General features: G+C 42.3%; 3 protein-coding genes across 3 annotated transcripts; 1 reads left to right on the top strand and 2 right to left on the bottom strand.

Annotated features, from left to right (window-relative positions):
* Nucleotides 1-627: 627 nt before the first annotated feature.
* Nucleotides 628-6796, bottom strand: haus6 (HAUS augmin-like complex, subunit 6; the record flags this gene model as incomplete). Its single annotated transcript, XM_083993525.1, has 16 exons — nucleotides 6343-6796; nucleotides 6115-6210; nucleotides 5930-6008; nucleotides 5321-5453; nucleotides 5027-5171; nucleotides 4530-4592; nucleotides 4387-4444; nucleotides 3974-4147; nucleotides 3610-3806; nucleotides 3315-3444; nucleotides 3102-3201; nucleotides 2951-3014; nucleotides 2358-2499; nucleotides 2136-2234; nucleotides 1640-1775; nucleotides 628-1208 (listed from the first exon to the last, which is right to left on the bottom strand). Exons 1-16 carry the CDS (start codon nucleotides 6483-6485, stop codon nucleotides 628-630), a joined length of 2340 nt encoding a protein of 779 aa, XP_083849651.1. The 5' UTR covers nucleotides 6486-6796.
* A 485-nt stretch (nucleotides 6797-7281) lies between these two features.
* plaa (phospholipase A2-activating protein) lies at nucleotides 7282-12944 on the bottom strand. Its single transcript, XM_083992514.1, has 14 exons — nucleotides 12701-12944; nucleotides 12079-12272; nucleotides 11853-11953; nucleotides 11555-11675; nucleotides 11136-11303; nucleotides 10908-11043; nucleotides 10524-10693; nucleotides 10279-10430; nucleotides 9319-9538; nucleotides 9135-9200; nucleotides 8968-9039; nucleotides 8570-8677; nucleotides 8076-8246; nucleotides 7282-7948 (listed from the first exon to the last, which is right to left on the bottom strand). Exons 1-14 carry the CDS (start codon nucleotides 12847-12849, stop codon nucleotides 7380-7382), a joined length of 2397 nt encoding a protein of 798 aa, XP_083848640.1. The 5' UTR covers nucleotides 12850-12944; the 3' UTR covers nucleotides 7282-7379.
* Nucleotides 12945-13779: 835 nt separating this feature from the next.
* zdhhc21 (zDHHC palmitoyltransferase 21) lies at nucleotides 13780-18014 on the top strand. The gene is made up of 8 exons (XM_083992856.1): nucleotides 13780-13830; nucleotides 14528-14692; nucleotides 14887-14985; nucleotides 15141-15252; nucleotides 15634-15772; nucleotides 15995-16111; nucleotides 17562-17605; nucleotides 17745-18014. The coding sequence occupies exons 2-8, from the start codon at nucleotides 14539-14541 to the stop codon at nucleotides 17875-17877; spliced, it is 798 nt and encodes a 265-aa protein (XP_083848982.1). The 5' UTR covers nucleotides 13780-13830; nucleotides 14528-14538; the 3' UTR covers nucleotides 17878-18014.
* Nucleotides 18015-21258: the final 3244 nt, after the last annotated feature.

Here is a 21258-nt window from a genome sequence, read left to right as displayed (position 1 = left end):
TTAACTTCAAGTGCGTGCATGTTTGTGGGTGATGGTGATCACAGCAACAACAGACTCACTTCAGGCACAATGGGCTCTTTGCACTGCTCCACTACTTCCTGAACTTAGTGCTGCTCCTTCATTTCCTGTCTTACATTATTGGACAACCTGATTAATCCAGGTGTGTCTGACGACTGTGACTACTCAGACACACCTGGATTAATCAGTTTGTCCAATAATGTAAGACAGGAAATGAAGGAGCAGCATTAAGCTCAGGAAGTAGTGAGCTGTGCAAAGAGCCCATAGGTGGAAAAGAGCAAGACATGAAATCAAAGTAGCTCTACCTCCTGAGCCACTGCTGCCCAGGTATACAAGGTGAACAGAGGAATCTTTTATTTGAATCATGTAATGACACACCATCATGTTAGCAAAATAATGAAAAACATGTTTTACACTTTTATTAAAAGCAGTTCATGTCACAATTTAAATTAAAACCAATAAAGTCACACATTAAACTACATTAGTATGTGATAACGTTATTTCACAGCTATGTACACCTAATTAGTATCAGTAACATTACATTTCTTTTAAACTCAAGGCAGACTGTTTAAGACCATAAAAGCTGAAAAGTGGTTTTGATTTGAGCAATTAACACTTCATGTCATCTATTGGGGAGAATGTGATCAGTGTTGGGAGGTTGTACTCCTGTCTCTTTGGGGGTGAGGACGTATCCAGTGAGTCTAGGTCCAGTGAGAAGACCTTGTCTGAGGCTTCCACCGACTTTGCAGGCTCCATGAGCCAGTCTCTGTCCAAACCAGGAACCATGTGACCAGACAGACGGTGCTGCGGTGTCCTCTTGCTGCTTTCAGTGAAGGAAACGCCGTGGCACGCCTGCTGGACTAGACCGTGATGACGAGCCATGGTTAGTGGTGAATGCTTTGCTTCAGTCTTCAGAGAGGGGATGAGGAGTTCCTCCTCCTCCTCCTCACTCTCCATGCCGACCGCTTCATCGTCCAGGCTCAGCAGACTGTCACAGCTCGGCATCTCAGGGAGAGTTTCATGGTCAAGACTGAACTGGACAGCACTGCTGCCTGTGCCACTTGGGCTGTCCTGGGCATCAGTGTTGAAGGTGTCCCACAGCAGACTGGACTTCAGCATGCCCTTCTGTCGGATTTTCTCAGCTTTGTCCTCCTCCATTGCCTTCCGCCATGAGCTTTTCACATCCATAACTTGGAGAGGAAACAAAAGTCATGTAAATAAAGAGAGACACATCCCTCAACCCACTAGAGACTGCCCTCATCAACCCCTGCTAACATTTCCATATTCCGCACATTCTGTGACAAACTGTAAACTGTTTTCTTGTCTGTAACAACATCTATACATCTATTGCACGTCTGTCCGTCCTGGGTGAGGGATCCCTCCTCTGTTGCTCACCCTGAGGTTTCTCCTGTTTTTCCCTGTTAAAAGGGTTTCCATGGAGTTTTTCCTCAGTCGATGTGAGGGTCTAAGGACAGAGGATGTTGCTACGATGCCATGTAAAGCCCTTTGAGACAAACTGTTTGTAAAAACGGGCTATACAAATAAAATTGCCTTGCCTTGCCTTTCCCACTTAATGTGTTCATACAAAATGTCCTACGTGTACAGATGTGACATGACTTACTGAGGCTTTCAGGTGTACGCGGGAGTTGTTTTCGAGTAGAAAAGGGATCTCCATGAATGGTGCTGAGAAGACCCTCCAGGTCCACACCTTTGAGCCTGCCTTCTGTAGGACCGGTTGTAGTTACAGCATCTGCAAACTGACACATCACAGACACTTCAGTCAGAATACTCTTGGTGATTGAGTCTCATTATTTTTTATGAATCGTTTCCTTTATTTTATTCTATTTTGTATTATTTTGTTTGTCATGCTATTCAAGTTATATTAAATGTTTATGTTTGTTATTTGTGTAATTACCTTTTATAGGTGAAGTTTAAAGATAAGCCCACAGTGGGTTTCTATCTCACCTACCTCATTTATTTTGTTAATTCTAGTTGTGCAAATAAAACTAAATTATGATTCTTCATTATTGTTCCTCTATCTATCTATCTATCTATCTATCTTCAAAAATGCTTCCTGAATCACAGCCTTTGATATTTCTATGAAACTGAGTCAATACCTGATCTGCAAGGTTATCACACTCCATGTCGACTATTTGAGTCTTGGTCCTCATGGGAGCCACCTTGGGGTGAACACAGGCCGTCTTCATCAAACTGGCCTAAACATGAGCACAGTTTGTTCGTTATGGTTAAATCTGAAGATCTGGTGCTCACAAATTCAAATGTGAATGAAAGAAACAAGAGTGACACAAAACAGATGTTTGCTTAAAATGAACACTAACCTGAGGTGTGGCCACAGGTGGCGACCTCAGAGGAGGGGACAGAAGGGTGTCAAAAAGATTGTCAAGAGAGCTATTCACTCGCAGTGATGCCTCAGCAGTGACAACGGGACTTTCAGGCCTCTCAGCTGCAGCAGGACAAGAGCTGTTTCAAAGAGACAGAAGCTGAATTATTTCTATTACATGTATGTTTTTGTGCTTTACCTCAGGTTTTCCACAATCTATTAAATAAGCCACAAGGCCTAATGCTGGTATATTTGACTTCCTCTCTGCTCTACTATCTGTATTTAAGGTCATTGTATACACAACTCCTGTATAATTAAAGACAACTTAAGAAATGGAGTGTCTGCTCCGTATCTGTCCGTGGCGATTTCTCTCAATTCGCCTCGGTCATCAGAGAGCATGGATGCTGTAGGGAGGAGTAGTGACGGACAGAGCACTGCTCAGGACTGTCCAGGTATCTGCCTCCCAACACAAGGTACACACACACACACTAAACACCACCTCAAATACAACACTAAATGTTTTCATAATGCTCACACTTCCCTTACTACCTGTTCTATGATAGATGGACAACATTTGATATTATGGATTACCTTTTCAGGTTAGAAAAACTTAAGTTGATGCCTTCGTGGGATTCACTCTCTTCGGGCGTCTCCTCTGAAAAATTACATACAACTGTGTCAGTACAGTATCAAATAAATAACTTATTTTTTGCACTCACTATCAAAATGTGGTTCTACTTACCGAGAAGTTTTGCAGGAAACTGTGAGAAGACGCTACTGTGACTCCTTTCAACTGCAGGCTCAAATGACAGTGGAGCCATTGGTGAGAGGAAACCAAGAGCCTAAAATTATGAGAAAAACAATTCAAGCTTTGCTGCTTTGTAGTGACAACGTATTGTGGCGAGGCTTATGATCCCTGACAAGCCTAAAGCAATGAGTTCCAAGGACCACTCACAGGGTCTTCATTCAGAAAAGCGACAAGGGGTGTGACTTTGAGGGTATCCATCCATTTCTTGTCCCACTCTGCTTCCAACTCTCTGATGGCAATTGTGACCTGAGGGATTTCCTCCTTGGAAATCTTCTGTCTAGAAGAATAAAAAAAAAGTAGGTCAACACAAGGATACTCATCGTCGAACCAGCAGATATCACTAAGGTCATTCTTCACAAATTCAATTTGAAAATGTTTTGTTTTGACAAAACAAAACATTTTTTTTTACCTCATCTATCAAAGAGTGTGGGGTCATGTATACCTGATGAGTTGGAGTTCCTGCAGCGTACGGGCCATCTGCTGACATTTCACCTGCAGGTGCTGAGGATCGAGCTGAAGCTTGGGAGCATGAGACACCCGGAGGCGCTGCTCCCTGAGGATCTGCAGCGCGTGGTTTGCCAGCTCAATCACACACAGGAGGTTCAGCTGGCCGGCCTCATACACGTTCCCCGAGCTCAACTGCAGGGCATTCATACACAAATACAGCCAAGTGTGAAGACTCAGTGTAATTTATGGATACACACTTGAGTGCCCTGAACAACACACAGGATTATCGTGTTCATAGAATTTACTACATTTCACGATGTAGGTCAGAATCAGGGTTATATTCCAATCTTTGCTCTCACCTGATGTGGGAGCTGTTCAATTCTCTCCAGCAGACACTTGGGGATTTTGAGGACTCGGTCTGTCCCATCCAGGATGTATTGATCTACATCCCCTTTCAAAACACTTTCCACTGACTTCTGCTCCTCTTTGGTAGCCGACAACATTTCACCAATGGCTGACCACAAGGAGCGCACCTTTGAACGACAAAGTACTGCTGTAATTCTATCTCTCTCAAAAAAAAGAGTGGGCTCTAATCAGAACAGCAGCTTTCTAAATCTAATCTTCATTCTAAAATGTAAGTCCCATCATACCTCTGGCAATAATATGAGCCAGTTTGAAACAGCAGTAAGCATGTGATCAGCACAGAGAGCACAAATTACACCTTATGATTTATAGTAAGTTGTTAGTATCTTTTTGCAAACAGATTAAGTACCTTTTCGATCTTCTCAGCTGGAAGAGGTCCTGTCTGTGCAGAATCAGTGCTGTGATGCCTAAATGGGATAGTAAATTAATGATTTAACTCTGCATAGGAACATAAGTTAGAAGTGCAAGATGGGGGAAAAATATCATACATACTTAAGTAGCTCATCATACTTGCTCCGCTCTTCTCTGATATCCTTCACAGACTTTGCCTCAAGCCTGGATAAAGCATTGAAAACGACTTAAATTAAGCGACAAACTCCCCCACAGCATATACTACTGCTCTAAAACCAAACCTGCAACATACTGTCTTTGTCTGTGCACATGGTTTTAATCACACTGATTGCAAGCACCAGCTGGCCTCGTTAACCCTGGGTTTACCAATTAGAGTGCACAAACAGGTGGGGCCTACAACAAACAGCCAATTACATACAATGTCTGGAGTAGTGAATTGAAAATGACTTTAAGTTAACATTAATAAGAATAGGACAATGTAACGTTAATAAGTTAAAATGTCTAAAATTAGCATAACAAGGGGTGTCAGTACATTTTAAAGGGAACACTTCAGTGAGTGCAGATGTTTCTATCATCATTTTTTGTGTCTCTGCATGAGCATCAACTAGCTCCGTCCAGCCGGACTACCCAGGACTTACTGTGCTTGTCTCCGGTACTCCTGGAGAAAATTATCTTCATCCACTGCGGTTTTCAAAAACCGTTTAGTGATCAGGTTGAGTCTCTTCACTTCCACATCCATAGAGGAGGCGGGTGTCACTGCAGCCTCAGGCACCCAGCTGTCATCTGGAAATGGCAATATTTAAAGATTCATTGCTCAGCTTTTGCAGAGAAACTTCATGACAAATTCAGCTGATTCAGGTGACAGACAGTCTGACCGCTGCTGTGAATAATTCCTACTGGCAGTGAACAACAGATCTCATCTCTAGACATACCTGTGGTGAATGTCTTCATTTCCTGCAGAGTGACATGGCAGGCCAAATTAAGCATCAAGTTGGTAAACTTGGGGCCTCCGGGGGAGAGAAACAAGGAGGCAACCACCTTGGATCCTGCATTTGCAGTTTCATCCTGTACACAGTTAAAGACACATGGGTGTCAATTAGTTGTACAGTATAATATACTAAACTGCAAAAGATGTATTTACAGATTGAAAGATATTTTATTAATAGCATGAATTTTTCTACCCTTGAATTTATGGTTAACAGTCAAGATGCAGGCAGGAAATGTGTGGAGAGAGAGATGATGTGCAACTAAAGAATCCCACAAGATTCAGATCAGGGACATTGGACTTGGCCATAATCACATCTCAAAACTGTCCTTAGAGGTGCAGATTAATAGCACATTAAAGTCACATAAGTACTGTATACAAATCTTTATGTTAAGCATGTGAGGAGAATGGGAGACTGGGCGGCTGACGAGGATGAAATGAGCCCAAACGAAAGAAACATCAAAAGGAAGAAAGGTTGGACCAGTTTTGAGAGGAAAAAGTGAAATGCACTGAACAGACGGAGAAGGAAAACAGGTAAAGAGTCGCAAATTCTTACCATGATTTCCCGCAGCCAGGCACAGGTCACTTTGCGGAACTCAGCATCTACTTTGTGGTTTAAAATAGGCCAACAATACCTAACACAAAACAAACAATTAATCTTTATGACTACACTTTTATTTCTATGATTTTATTATTATTACTGGCTGGGTATAGTAATAAAGTGAAAGTGACAAAGGTTACCTGTACGCTTCATGATATCGTGTTGGGTTGAGTTTGAACAACAGGAAATGTGTCACTATGTAGAAGGCATCTTTGTTTGGTCTATCAAACATATTCCTGTCAACAGATACACAACACCAAGCTTAAGAGTAATATTGTGAATAAAAGTTCAATGCAATTTAAAGTGGAACTAACAGCTCACTGCACACGCCCTGTAGTTATTCATGTAAACAGTGGAAACAGACTCACGGTCCCAGGTTGATGTGTTTAGGATTTACGTTGGTTTTGCTGGTGAAAGACGAGACTGCAGTTTCTGGTTGAAATCCCAGTCCGAGAAGAGAAAACCACAAATATTTCCCTTTGCTTTTCTGCAATAACACCGGGTTCGCCATTGTTCCGAGATGGGGAGAAGTTGTACCCTGTGGTAACTGGTCAAAAAGCCAATAGTCAGTCTGGCTTATATGAACCAGCTAGCCAGCTAGCTTAGCTGCTAGCCACAAAGTTTACTGTTAGCGTTAGCCGACTTAGCTCTCGGTCCTGCTGCTAGTTTGTCAGTCCACATTTACCAACTCCGTCTCAAATTAAGTCCTGCCATGGAGCAGCAACAAGTCTTATCGGTCCAGGTGCAGTTGTAGTTACGTCCGAGCGGTCATTTGTTAAAGTAAATTTGACTGGTCTTTCCTACCGTGAAGAGGAAAACACTACAGCCCCGACACAAACAAACCGCCAATTTTTTTCAAGTCACCCGGATGTTATAATAAGTACTTCCGCTGAGCATAAGGAAAGTCCCAAGCCCAGCGGCCCAATCAGAAGAGAGCTAGCAAGGCCTGAGCTAAAGCAGAGGATACAGGGCCAATACATCCATGTACAGGGCCCTACATCATTAGATTATATAAACATGATACATAACCTGCTCTGAACATCAGTGATTCCTTTATATATTTGCTGCTTTATATATTAAATAAACTGAATATCACCAGTTAGTGTATTTTTTTAATCTTTTTTTTTTTTTTGCAAGGACCCTGCGACAGCTAATTTAGGGAGGTACAAAGCTGGTTGTAGTGTGCAGTTATTGTTTCATTCACATGTATGCATCATTGTAACAGCATTCACTCTTCAGGGTGCTTTGGAAAGGAGAGGCTAATAAAAACACAAACTACACAGATTTTATTTATCCTTTTTTTTTTTTATTGCAGAGCATACAATTATTTGAGTCTCCACCACAACTGATTAAGCAGAACAGAGTGATAATAAGAAAGAAGTGCCCTTTGTTCTAATCATTTGCATCATTGTAGTTCTTTTAAAACCAACTGGCAACACTCTCCGACCTTAGGCGGATCAGACACTGATGTGTATTTGGAAATCTGAGAGTTGACCCCCAAGGAGCGAGCCAGGTCCTGGGCTGTTTGGTCTGAGGCCACAGTGGTTCCCAAGGCCACCAGCAGCCTGAACACAGCCTCCTTGTCTTGCACCGTCTCCAGAGCTCTGCTGGCCACGGAGAGGCATTGGGCCTTGGCTTCCAGATCAGGTTGGCTGTGTAGGCAGCCTGCGTAGTTAAGCACCAGAGTGGCCAGGGCAATGTGGATGTTCTTATTGCACACTGTGGCCAGGTCAGCAGCACGCGACAGCACCGTTTCACGCTGTGCCATGAGGAGGGCTCGGCCATGCCTGCCAGTGAAGCAGTTACACAGAGTCCGCAGAGCCAGCATCTGATTGGCAGGGCGCCCCTCAGGCCTCATCAGGCTCAGCAGGTGGTTACACAGCTGGACCCCCTCTGCGTCTCCACAAAGGCTCTCATTAACCTGCGGGTGGCGCACCGCCAGCCTCATGATGTCCAGGACAGGAAACACTATGTCTACCATCCAAGGAAAAGGAAAGGATGGTACAGTTAGTTCACAGTACTTTACAATACACATTGTTCACAACTTTATAGGAAACCAAAAACAATATAAAAGGAAAATGTTATCATGATTTAGCTGTACCTTCAGGCCAGTGAGCGGCCTTCCAGAGTAGATTGATCTGTTGGAGGTTTGGAGGAGGTTCAGAGGAGTTTGGCCCACAGACAGACACCAGCAGCCTTTCGAGGCTTTCCAGAATTTCCTCAGAAAGCTTGTGATCCTGTGGGGCGCCTCCATTAAGCTCCTTCAGCTTGGCTGGTGAGGAAAGAACATATCACTTATCGTGACACAGGCAGTACATTTGAAAGAACCACGTAAAAAAGTGTGTACAATATCCTCATCAACACAACTTATAAAGCCTTTGAGGGGTAGAAAACTTTTTTTTTTGCTTCGTGAGGCATGTGGTCTTGTGGGATCAGTCCCCCAACTGAAACCTTCCATTTCTAAACCAATGATTCTGACAGAGTTTCTATGTCTCGAGTAGCAATTTGGTCAATATACGGATATTGTGGAAATTTACGCTGGCTACTTTTGTAGATTGAAGTTGCACATCGTTATCAGTCCATAAAAATGCTTACAGATGATCTGTGTGGCATTGGCTTGTTCAAAAGTTACACCATCAGTCTTGGGGAAGTAGATGTTGGTTGCCGTCTGTCTGAGAGCTGCTGAGGAGTAGGCGCCTCCACCTGCCAGGGAGACAAGAACATGATCCACAGGATGATTCAATATTAAAAGGACTGAAAACAAATCAAAACTGCTTTGTTCTTTTTGTCAGATAGGAGACATGCAAATTACATGGGATAGGTAGATGTTTCTACTGGGTCGACTGCTCATGTCTTGTTTTATCAGTTAGGATGAGAAACATGACACAATGTTATCCCTGGTCAAAATTCAAGACACAAGCCTCATCATCTCATTGTCTCAGTTGTTCGAGAGTGTTATCCAAAACTCTTTGGTTCCTCATTAAATCACTCACCTGTGAAGGGATCTGCAACACCTACAGGAGCGCTTGGGTTTGGACCAGACCCTGGGATGTAGCGGCCAGAGCCTGCACAGTAAAAAACACAGCTATTATAAAAAAAGAAAAACCTCTGCTAATGTAAAAATTGTGAAAAAAAAAACTTTTTAGTAAAGATCTCGTACCTGTGAAGGGATCAGCTCCAAAGGCTGACCGATCATCAGGACCCCCGGGGATATACCGAGCTCCTCCTGTTCAGATGAGGACACAAAGAAACGTATGGATAGTGTCCGAAAACATCGGAATACTGAGATGAAAATATAGATAAAGTACATGACACAAGCCTGGGTGACTATCTCTTGGCCTCACCAGTGAATGGATCGCCGCCAGCTGGTTGGGCTGGTCCCACCACATGACCTTTGGTGTTCTCTATGATAAAATTGGCAACCTGGTCGAGGAACATGGGGCTGAGGTCGTTCTTCTGCAAGAAGTTGTGTGCCGTCAGCCAGGGGTCCTCCGCCACGTTGTAAGGCAGCTTCATGGATGGTCCTCCCTCGTTCACGTCGATGGTGAAGACGTAGTCGTATTCCTAAAGGGGTAGGGTCAGGAGTCATCAATAGAGAGCCCGAAGCGGAAGAGAAGCTCGCCATGGGACCTCAATTCGGAAAAAAAATCTCCATGCAAGTGAATGGGAGTCAAAATTTTAGGGCTGCCCCTGACCAAAGATTTTCTTGGTTGACCAATAGTCGTCATCTATGGCGATTAGTTGACTAATCGACCCGACCCCTCCACTATTTGGGGGCAGCCCTACAAAATGTTATTTCGTGATCTGATTGAATTGTGTCATGAGAAAAATATATGACCTTAACCTATTTAAAACATCGTGTTTCATGCCAATAAATCAGCAGTTTGTCGTAGAACGGCAACGGAATAATTTATTTTGTGTGAAGACTGCTCTACGGACTACAGTAACAGGCAGTGGAGTAGCCGACACGAGAAAGAGCTGCTGAGATGTGGTGTGCGACGTGACCTACGCAGCCTGTAGTCTTTCTGGTTACGGATTTTCCGAATGTTATTTTACAATAGTTTTACAACAAACTGCTGATTTCTTGGCATGAAATGTTTTAAATAGGTAGGGGTCATATATTTTTCTCATGGCACAGTTCAATCGGATCACAAAGTAACATTTTGAGTCCCATTGACTTACATGGAGATTTTTTCTGAATTGAGGTCCCATGGCGAGCGTTACTTCCTGCTTCCACTTAGGCTCTCTATGGCTACGTTCTTTGTGCTGTGTTCTTTTCCTCTTCACTAAGCTTGTGGTCTTACCTTTCCCTCGTACATCACGCTCTTGGAAGTCTGCTGATTTGAGCCTCCAACCACGTCTCCGATCTTTACCCAGCGACCGTCACTGACACTCCACTGATATGCCTCCACCTTCTGTCCCTCTTTAATCAGCCGTGTCTGTCCATCACGGTTTCCTGGAGGAAGTAAGCAAAGCAGGCCGTTTTAATGGAGGGATGGTACACTTTCTTTATTAGAAAACAGAAAACAGAAAACAACTATATTCTCACCAGGCTCGTCAAGGTGTTCCCTTCCAGGAAGATCCTCCATTTTGATGTCTCCAAGGTCGCCCGTCTTAGGATCAATAGTAGCTTTGGAGAGCTCGTCTTCGAAGGCCTGTAGGTCTTCCGCACTGGCCATCCGGTCCTCAACTTCCGTAAAAACACGGATAATGCCATCGCTGTGGACAGAGAGGCAGCATCTGAGTTAGTCACAGGACTATTTACTGATTTCGATGTTCACCTGAGAATCTGCATCATATTGTGTACTGCAGCATAAATATAGGTCAGTGGCCGCAGAAAAAGGTGTGATTATATTGAAGCTGCGACAAATGTAGAACAGATCTGAGCAATGAAAGGATTATGGGCTGAGCATGCCAAATGCATTTTTATTACCTGGCCCCAACAGCTATATCCCCATTAGGTAGAATACAGCAGCACCAGACAGACTGGGCAGGCAGGCGGATGGTCTGAGAGCACTCTCCCTGCCTCCATATCCTCACAGTCCTGTCTTCTCCTGTGCTTACAAAATCTAATGGAAAAAAAAAACATTGGTATGTGGTCAGGGTGAGTTACGTAGGAGCAGCAGGAACACATATCACAAGTCTCTTATTTTGTACACACCTTGGCCATTGGAGAAGACAGCTAAGCTGTAGATGTAGTTGGTGTGGCTGTAGTAAACCTGTACACATTCGCCTGCCACCAGCCACCTTCTAATACTGGCATCATTGCTGCAGGAGAAGAACTCAGTGTCGCTGATCACCGCTAGTCCCCTTACACAGTCTTCATGGCCTAAAAGTGAGGAGAAAAAAAAAAAAAAAGGATGGTTTTAGTCATGGCTCCCACAAGTGAATAACTTCTGAATAGATAAACCAGTCAATCCAAAATGTCCAGTTAGTACAAAAGAGTGAAAATAGTTAGGCTACTGATTTTAAAACTATAAAGTCTAAGTAGTTCTACCTGTCCAGAGCCAGTCACAATTTTGAATGCACACAGAAACTGGAAAAATATATTGACTCATATTAACATATGCAAACACTCACCCGTAAACGTTTTCTCACATCGGCCAGCTTTCCAAAGCTTTATGGTCTTATCTGCTGATCCAGACAGCATAAGGCCTTGTTCAGGTAATATGACCACTGCCCACACTGCTGCAGTGTGGCCCTGTGAAAATTAACAAGCAGACAATATTATGCTCTGTTAAGACCGTAAATCAACACCAATTACTGTGAAAGTTTCATGTCAGTTAAGTCTGTGTTAAAGAAAGCTAATTTAGCCAACCACCACTTCGGGATAGAATAGATCAGAGTATGATTTAGGATTATAGATACATCAACATACCTGCAAGGTCATCATGCACTTCTCATTGAGCCAGACTTTAGCTGTAGTGTCCCAGGAGCCACTCAAAAGTGTCCCAAACTTCCCAGATGACAGAGTACAAACTGAGAAGATAAAAGGTTAGAGAAGCTGAAGCAAACTGCTAACATGCTTGATGTGAAACGTGGAGCCAAGAAGCTGCTTAGAGGTATGTTTATAAACTAATAATACACAATAGTTCGCGACCCACCTGTGTTTTTGTGACCCTTGAGAGTGAATAGAGGTTGTGGTTGGTCCAGTGTGAAAACACAAATGTTATTATCATTCCCACCGCTGGCAACAAGTCCTCGGGGGTATGTTTCACTGGGCGCGATGACGCACACGCAGGATACAAAATTTGAGTGGCCAGACATGCAGTGCATCTCTGTGAAGCCTTTGTCCGGGCTGTCAGAGGGAGAGACAGAGCAGAGACATCTCAAGTCAGCAGAGTTATCTGTGTCGGAACAAGCACGGCAGCTTTCTAGGTGTTCAATGTAACAAGACTCAGCGGACTGACGGCCAGGGTAAAGAGGAAACCCTTTGTGAACGTGCTGAACTTTAGCACTACCTGCGCTGACTGTGTAAACTGACTTAGGGCAGAATGAATGACAAAGCTAATTTGAGTACACGTTAGCAAGGCGCTAATTAGCTAACTTAGCTACCGATGCCGTAGTGAATTTAGAAATTGTACATAACTTCAACGGGCGCTGTTATTGCTAGGCTACAGTTCTCGGCCAGAATACACTTCCCGAGCACACGGCGGTTCGTAAACTCGTACAAATCTTAGCCAACCAAAACAATCAGTGAGTCAGTAGCAAGCTAACGCTAGCTACCTTGAGTTTGGTACCCAGACCCTTCCGGTTCGGTCTCTGGACACAGACACGAAAGCCCCCTCTGGAAAAGCAGCGGTTGCTAGTCCCCTCACGTCCATTTCGTGGCCCGGGATGGAGCACCTGAGTTTGTATGAGTTAGGCGATGCCATTTTCCCCGACAACACAACGAAAGTACAACGGTGGTGTTAATGCCGAGCGGCGTTGCTGTCAACAAACGCCAGCCGCTAGTGCTAGCGGAAGTAGAAATACGTCACTCTGATCGTTGACCCATCCCTCCCCCCTCCCTCCCCACTATTCAAAATAATAAAGTCATTCATTTCTTTAAAATTAAGTATGGCCAGTCATAAGTATTATGTTTGAGAATGTTTACTCAGAAATACATTTAGAAAATCACAGACGGAAACAAAACACACTGCCAACATAAATGTATTTACATCGGTTCACCACAAGGCGGCAGGAGATCGTTCTCCATGGTCGGCGGTGGTGCACTGCGCTCCAAGCGCGTCCACCGCGTCCACCGCCCACCTGCCCCGGCTGCTGCGTCAAGCTCACACTAACAGCCGGACCACAACAGGAAACTGTTGAAAAAATAAAAGCCCTACATTTTTTATTTAAAAAAAAGAAAGAAAGAAAGAAAAGAAGACAACTACAGTGATAAACAAGAATGACAACAGGGTCCAACACGAGTTTTTTTTTATTTTTTTTTATTTTTTATTATTGTAAAGGATATCTGGAGCTGTCACCTATAGTTATAACAAACAAACAAACAAAACAGTTTCCATATGGACATTAAATCTTCATATCATTTTCATATCATATGCCAATTGAGCGCACGAAACTCTAATCATATTTATATAGCTTTATTTTACAGACTCCAAGTCCAATAATTATGTTACATAAATGCTCAATATTTGTGTCGAATACGCCCCTTTTATTATTACCGTGTTCACTTATGTTTTGCTAGGCTATCGTCCCGTTTTAGCGTGTTTTATTTGCTATCGTAAATGAACCGGAAATGTGTGTTTTTTTCATTGCAGGTAACAAAACAGTGGTCCTGTCCAGCCCACAGGAGGCTCGGATGAGGAAGTAGCTTCACTGATACGTGCGCTGAATTGGACGGCTCCCAGAAAGTAGGTACATTTTCATTTTCCAAATGATGAAACCGCGACTGACGCTGCGTACGCTGTATTATTTGATCTGTATATGGCGGTGCGGGGTGATTTAAATGGGGGGTAAAGCCCGCTGAGGTTAGCTAACAACACAGCCAGGCTACAGAGCCAAGCCCGTCACGCCTGTCACTGTTATCAGTATGAATGATGGAGCAGGCGAGGCAGTGGAATAACCAGGTTTCTCGTGCACATACTGGCAGTGATATGGATCCTGTATGTGCTGAGATAAACAGATAGTGCTCACGTTGTAATACATGTAAGGTTTGTAGTGATAATTAAGGTTATTCTGATTTAAAGCTGCTTCATAACACATATCTTAGGCCTGTGGTGATGGTTAATCTCATGCAAATCTACATAAATCATGACCTAATATTTCCTCTTCCGCACATGACAGATAAGAGTGTGTCATTTCATTCATATCACTCTGCTTTGCTTATGTTCAGTAATATATTAAATCTGTTCCTGTAATAAAGCAAAATGTCACTGCATTGTGGATTACAAATCATTTCAAATAACCACAAATCAATGATATCTGATGTACACACACAGTTATGTTAACGTATGATAACAGCCGTTACAAAATGTGCAGCATGCTAATTAGTGCAAGACCACCTATAACATTAACTAGATATTTGCATTCGTGTGTGTGTTTGTGCAGCCCCTGCAGCCATGAAACTTCGACTGCACTTCGTGGTGGACCCTATGGGTTGGCTGTGCATCAGCATGGTGTTTGGGATCTGGCTCTACAACACGTTCTTCATTCCTAAGCTGGTTCTCCTTCCACACTACAATGAAGGACACATCCCCTGGGCCACAGTTGTTTGTGAGTGTCCTTGTTTCAACTGGATCAGCTCCTCGTTGAGAGATTATACTGTTTCTGAGGATTCAGAGAAAGTCATGAGAATTTCTGCATAGAAACCATGGGCAAAACAATGATACAGCTGCAGTATCATGATTCTGGATCAAAAGTGTGTGGTTCCACTCGTGAAGTAAATTCATCCTTGTGTATTTCCTCAGGTTATTACATAGCATCAGCTCTCTGCATATCGGCCCTCATCAGAGCTTCCACAGCTGATCCTGGTCGTCTTCCTGTGGACCCCCACATACCTCACTCTGGTGTGTAAAATGAAAGGCTCACCTGATATTGTTCCAATGTGTCGATCATACTATAAATCTTAAGACAAAAGTTTAAAATAGCTACATAACATCTGTTTATTGAAATTTGTATGTTACCATTGTATGACCCTGACCTGTTTATCCTTGTGTCACAGAGCGAGAGCACTGGGAGCTGTGCAACAAGTGCAACTTAATGAGACCTAAAAGGTCCCACCACTGCAGTCGCTGTGGCCACTGTGTACGCAGGATGGACCACCACTGTCCTTGGTGAGATTGAACTCTATACTAATACGTATATATGGCACAGTTTTACAGCTAAATGACATCAGTAATGTACACAATGCTGATAGCATGCTTATTCATTGTCATTGATAGTGGCTAATAATATGATGCTAGAAATTCAAGTGCCTTTTTTTTTTAAACTCATGTGTACACCATGTGTGTGGTGAACAGCAGATACCTCGTACCATTTATTTTGTTTTTGAGGAAATTGATTATTTTCTCACAAAAGATGTTGAGTATTTGCCCAAAACGCTGTCTTTCTGGACCCTGAGGACAGATCATGTGACATCATATCATATCATATCATATATATAGACATTCACAAAAAAAGAACACAAGGTAATTTGCAACCCTGTCTGCTTCTAGGATCAATAACTGTGTGGGAGAAGACAACCACTGGCTCTTCCTGCAGCTATGTTTCTACACTCAGGTCCTAAGTTTGTTCACCCTGGTGTTGGACTTCTGCCAATACTATTACTTCCAGCCACTGACAGAACTAGACCAGGTACGCTGCACTGCAATACAAGCAAAAGATACTGAAAATGTGTGTAGCAGAATGAACTATAAATATTCACTGTAATTAGTTATTTAAAGGCTCACGTGTCAGCTTTTGCCAACATAATAAAATCCGTTATCATATCTCAGAGGAATCAGCTCCAAGTTAATATATGACTTAGATAGCATCGTTTAACATGAGGGGGCTGTCATTCTGTTTTTCCGCTGACAGGAGAAGTTTACGACGCGCCATGAACTGGCTCTGCTGCGAATCTCAGCGCTCATGGGTATGGTCATGTTCGGTGGCATGACTAGCTTGTTCTATACCCAGATGACGGGCATCCTGTCTGTGAGTACTTCATGATGACCAGAGGACTTATTATCCTGTTTGAAATGCTAATGCAGTTAGGTCCACGACGGCCATTATTTACGATATCTTTGTGCTTTGGAAAGCGAGCTCTGTCTGTTCGAGTACAAAGGAGGCAGCAGCACACTAAGCCTTAGACATAAAAATAAAACATTCAATGCCAGTAATGCAGGGATCAATAGAAGGAACTGAGAGAAAGTCTGGAGACTGTGTGTGTGTTTGTGTGTGTGAGTGTGCATGCAAGTGTGTTTGGACATCCCGTCAGAGAGCATTACATTACATCAACCTGTGATATATGAAGACTGTATCCATAATGTCTTTGAGGATATAATAAGATAGTTTTATCAGGAGCTAAAGTCGTCATTAATTCTGTCACAGTTGTGTAAGAAAATAAAAACAATTTATTACAAAAAATAATGAATGAAAGGGGGCAGAAAGAAGGAAACTTACTGTATGTAGTCTAACCCTTTTTTCAAGAATCCTTTTACACATTAGGTAATGTATGTATCAAAACAAAAGAAAAATAATAAAATAAATTAAAGGGATAATTTAACATTTTGGCAAATTGGCCCATTGCCATAATTGCTATAGTCATAGCAGTAGGTTTGTTACCTTTATTAGTTGGTGTAAGCCATTTTTAGAACAGCAGAGCGGAGCAGCAGGCTGCTCAGAGCTAATGGAATTTCTTGGTTTCCCTCATCAAACTCATCAAATACACAATCCAACAACTCCAAAACGCTCTGGTGGACAAGTTGTGACCTGTACATTCACCACGCTATGAGATAATAACAGAGCGTTACCAGACAGAGTTGTTTTAGAGGTAAATTCATGCAAAACCGCTGATGCGCGTTGCCTTCAGGGACAGTTTTTCAGCAAGCAGTCTCTGTATTTACCTCGAAAACGGATCCGTTTCGTAACGTTCCTTTATTATCTCATAGCATGGTGAATGTGCAGGTCACAACTTGTCCACCAGAGCGTTTTGCAGTTGTTGGATTGTGTATTTGATGAGTTTGATGAGGGAAACCAAGAAATCCTATTAGCCTCCATAGCGTAGCTCTGAGCAGCTCGTGGCTCTGCTCCGCCGTTCTAAAAATAGCTTGCACCGACAATTAAAGGTAACGAACCTACTGCTATGACTATAGGGATTATGGCAATGGGCCAATTTGCCAAAATGTTGAACTATCCCTTTAAAATAATGGATTTACAAATATATACACACACCTATCTACATTTATACATAGACAAACATATATTTTGCACCCACATATATACACAGACACATACATACAGGCACTACAAGCACCTCAGATAATTAATACAGAGAAACACTGAAATGTAATGGCTGATCATGTGACAGTTTAATCAAGGCCCTGGAGCTTTTTGTTTTGTGAAATGATCCATTGCGCTGACCTTTGCTTTTCCCCCTGCACAGGATACGACCACCATTGAGAAAATGGCTCAGTTCTCAAATGAAATGTGAGTGTGTTCCCAGCACTCCAAGCTAACCCCCCTTAGCATGGCTAGAAAGCAAATGAGTGTATTATGAAAAATTATGATCTGTCCCTTTAAAATGATCAGGATGAGGACTATCTGTTCTTTTCCCTCATCTCTGCAGATATGGCTTGAAGAAATCCTGGCAGTGGGCGCTAGCTGAAGTTTGCGGCACGCGTTGGAAACTCCTGTGGCTCATCCCGCTCCGGAGCAGGCAGCCGCTCCAGTCGGGCCACCTCTACCGCACCCACGTGTAGGTCGGTAGCCACACTACCTCCTGCCTGCACAGATGGTCGGGGCTGCCACCATGAAACACTGTACACACACTTAAAGAATCCATCTGCTCGCCTTCACCGTCCTCTTCTGTGCTCTGGGAACTGGGCAGCAGTCTTGGTTTGTGAGTGGATACTGGAAGCGTTTTTTTTTTTTTTTTAATGTTTTATTTATTTCGTTTTTGTTTTCTTTTGCCTTTCTCTACAAGACCCAGACTGGCAGTAAACAGGGTCAAGATACACCTTTGGGAGTGATGGAGAAATGTTGCTTTTTTACTCACTGTGACTGCTACTTTCAGCATTTGGAAACCACTTTCAATGGCTAAGTGCATCAGAAGGATGGAAGTCTTCACCTGAAAGCAGCTGGCAGAAGGGACCCCTCTCAGGTTACTTTAATCAAAAGAGCCTTCACTACTGACCTTTAATCAACTACAGACAGAACTAGGGTAACTCCAGTGTGTCTGCTAGAGAGGCAATTTTTTGTATAAAGTTTGTGCCTTGTTTCTTTTAGCCGTTGTCGTTTTTTAATTTGTCATGCATGGGCAGTGCTTTTGCTTTATGTGTTCTGGTTGGTGATCTTCTAGTTGGCAAATTCCTTGTGAATAATAGTTACGGGATCTTTAAATGGTGATCATATGATGATTGATGAATGTTTCCTTGCTCTGCTCTGTGATCATTTTATCCACAAAGTGATGTGTTAATGAAGCATGGCCACAGAACAAAGGTGATAAGTTGAAGAATGATGAGCAGCCGGTTATGAAGATAATGTGCAGTAACAGCAGACAGTGAACACATCACGATGCCACGGTGCAACGATCCAAGTCTAGAATCTAGAAGTTGATGCTATTAATCGTAGGCTGTTTGTGTCGTTGTATAATCAAGTTACTCTGCGTATAACAAACATTACAGTCTATTAATATCCTGACCCGTCGTTGTTGAAGTCGAAGAGGTTCTATGTCATATACTGCCTTCAAATATCACTTAAACCTCTCAGCTGAGTAGTTTAACATTTTGGGATGTTGGTTCACTCTGTTTCATGAGAGTTAGCTGAAAGGATCGATACCTCACATGTCTGTCAGCCTGCAGCTGATTAGCTTAGCTTAGCATTAGGAATGACAGAAAGATGGCAGTTCCTTTGATATCCATACTTCATAGTTTTTGTACAGATTTTAAAAAAACAAAAACAAAAAACAAGCTATAATAAATTAATAGGAGTGAGCTGTTGAAAAGCTAATAGTTTTCACCGACAACAGAGAAATAACTCTTTCCAATCATAAAGCTAAGCTAAGCTAAGCTAACTAGCTGCAGGCTGGAGCTCCTCATTAACCAAACAGACATGAGAATGGTATCAACCCTCTCATGTAACTCAATGTAAGAGAGCAAACAGATGTGTGACCTATTCCTTTGAACTGGACTGTTGATCTTGAACCTGCTGTATCAACCATAGCACTTACAAAGCGTTGCCACAAATGAACAAATCTTTTTTTTTATCCTGCTGACAAAATCATTTGTGGTTTCTACTTCTCATGTTAGTGCTGCAGCGGACATAGTTAGGTATTAAAACGTGTATGAAAAAGTAACCCAAACACACGGAGGTTAGTTACCACTTGACACAGCAATCAAAATGTATTTATGGTGATTCTGCTATAACTCTATGGTACTGATGAGAGATTTTATTGGATTCTTTAACAGGAGAAGATGATTCAGTGCATAATGACGTTAGCATAGCGTGGTTGTCATCGACTATAATGCTTGGCAATCCTTCAGCCTGTATGTAATCAAAGCTTGCAATGTGCTGGAAACGTTAGTTAGTTTTTTCAAAAATAGCTCCAAGTGCCTGTCCAGGTCTTGTTTTTTACTCTCACAGTACATCCTAGTCATGTCGTTCTCCATACAAGCCAAAGACCGGGGGGAAGTGTTGCAATAGTCAGCAAAGCATTCAGTCAATGCATGTTTTATCAAACGACCGAAGGTAGTGGTTCGATCTTATGCACTGATTTTTCACATTAGCACACGGCCTGCTTTACTGCATCGATATTGGAAGCAAGTCTTCACTTGAAGTTCTTATATTTGACGTGTATCCTTTGTTTTATTCATAATCAGATTTGATTGTTTTTGTTACATTTGCATGAGTGTGTGTTGATAACTTTGCTCAGTGGTTTTTTATAACTCAGATTCAGGTTCTTGGATGTTTGTATTTTATTTTTTGTGGTTTGATAACGGGTGGGTATATGTGTGTGATTGGCAGTAAAAGAAGGGGGTACTACTGATGAATCTCATTTACTGTTTGTTTTTATATCATTTTTGAAAGCAATAAGCGTTGTGTGTCAGTAAAGCCATCTTTATTGTTAGTGAATATCTGATATGTATTGTAAAGTATATAAAGTTGGATCGATGGGATTCACTCTTGACTTTCTAACCACTAACCCTTTTGTAGCCTCAACCAAGATGAATACTACTGTAGCTGCTGTGTGTAGTTGTTAGCGACGGGCTAACCGAAAGGCTCCAATTCAGGCGTTGAATCAAGAGCTGCAGGAGACTGGAGGTGTGAAGATTTCAGAGAAGCTGTGCTCACTCACTTCCCTCCATGGCCGCTATCTGGCATCCCCCAGGGCTCTCTGTTTGGACCCGTGCTCTTTTGTTCCACAATGTTCATTTGCTGTTTTTTGGAATGTGTTATCGAGCTTTATTTTTGTTTGATTCATACCTCAAACGCTGGAACAGCCAAGTTTTGTGAATTAAATGAATACACCATATAACATCCATTTCTTTAAGTGTAGAAAGCCCTGTGGAATAATCTGTTAATTATCTCAGAAAAGTGTATTAATTGTGATTATAGAACATATCATATAATATCACAGGTATTCATATTCTAATAAATTAGATTCTGAATAAGTCTGATCTTGTTTCTCCTTTCTCAAATTGCTATTTAGCAACTTAAATACTGACTGCAGGAGAAGCTTCTATGATCCTGTGGTGGAGACCTCCAGTCTTGTCACCACCACATCATAGACCTGTAAAAGTTATCAGACAAGTTCATTCATTCATTCATTTTCTATACCGCTTATCCTACACTAGGGTCACGGGTGAGCTGGAACCTATTTATCAGACAAGTTCAAACATTTAAATACGAGTATAAAAGAATATGAAACTTTATATTATCTAGTAGCTTTATACCTTCTCCAGTCAGCTCAAGGTTAGCAGGAGCACCAGCCTTTTCAGCTCTCACATCTTGAGGTAATCAACTTGATATCACAAGAGAACAAAAGGCTGTTTCTTCTTATCTCTTCCTAATTGTTTTTATCTCCATAGTATGTTGACACTTGTAACAGGCTCAAGGAGTAAAAGTTAAGGTTATGGAGGCTG

The sequence above is a fragment of the Trachurus trachurus genome, assembly GCF_905171665.1.
Source record: "Trachurus trachurus genome assembly, chromosome: 18".
NCBI classification, from domain to species: domain Eukaryota; kingdom Metazoa; phylum Chordata; class Actinopteri; order Carangiformes; family Carangidae; genus Trachurus; species Trachurus trachurus.
Note: the sequence above shows the minus strand (reverse complement) of the source record. Positions and strands in the feature narration are given on the sequence as shown.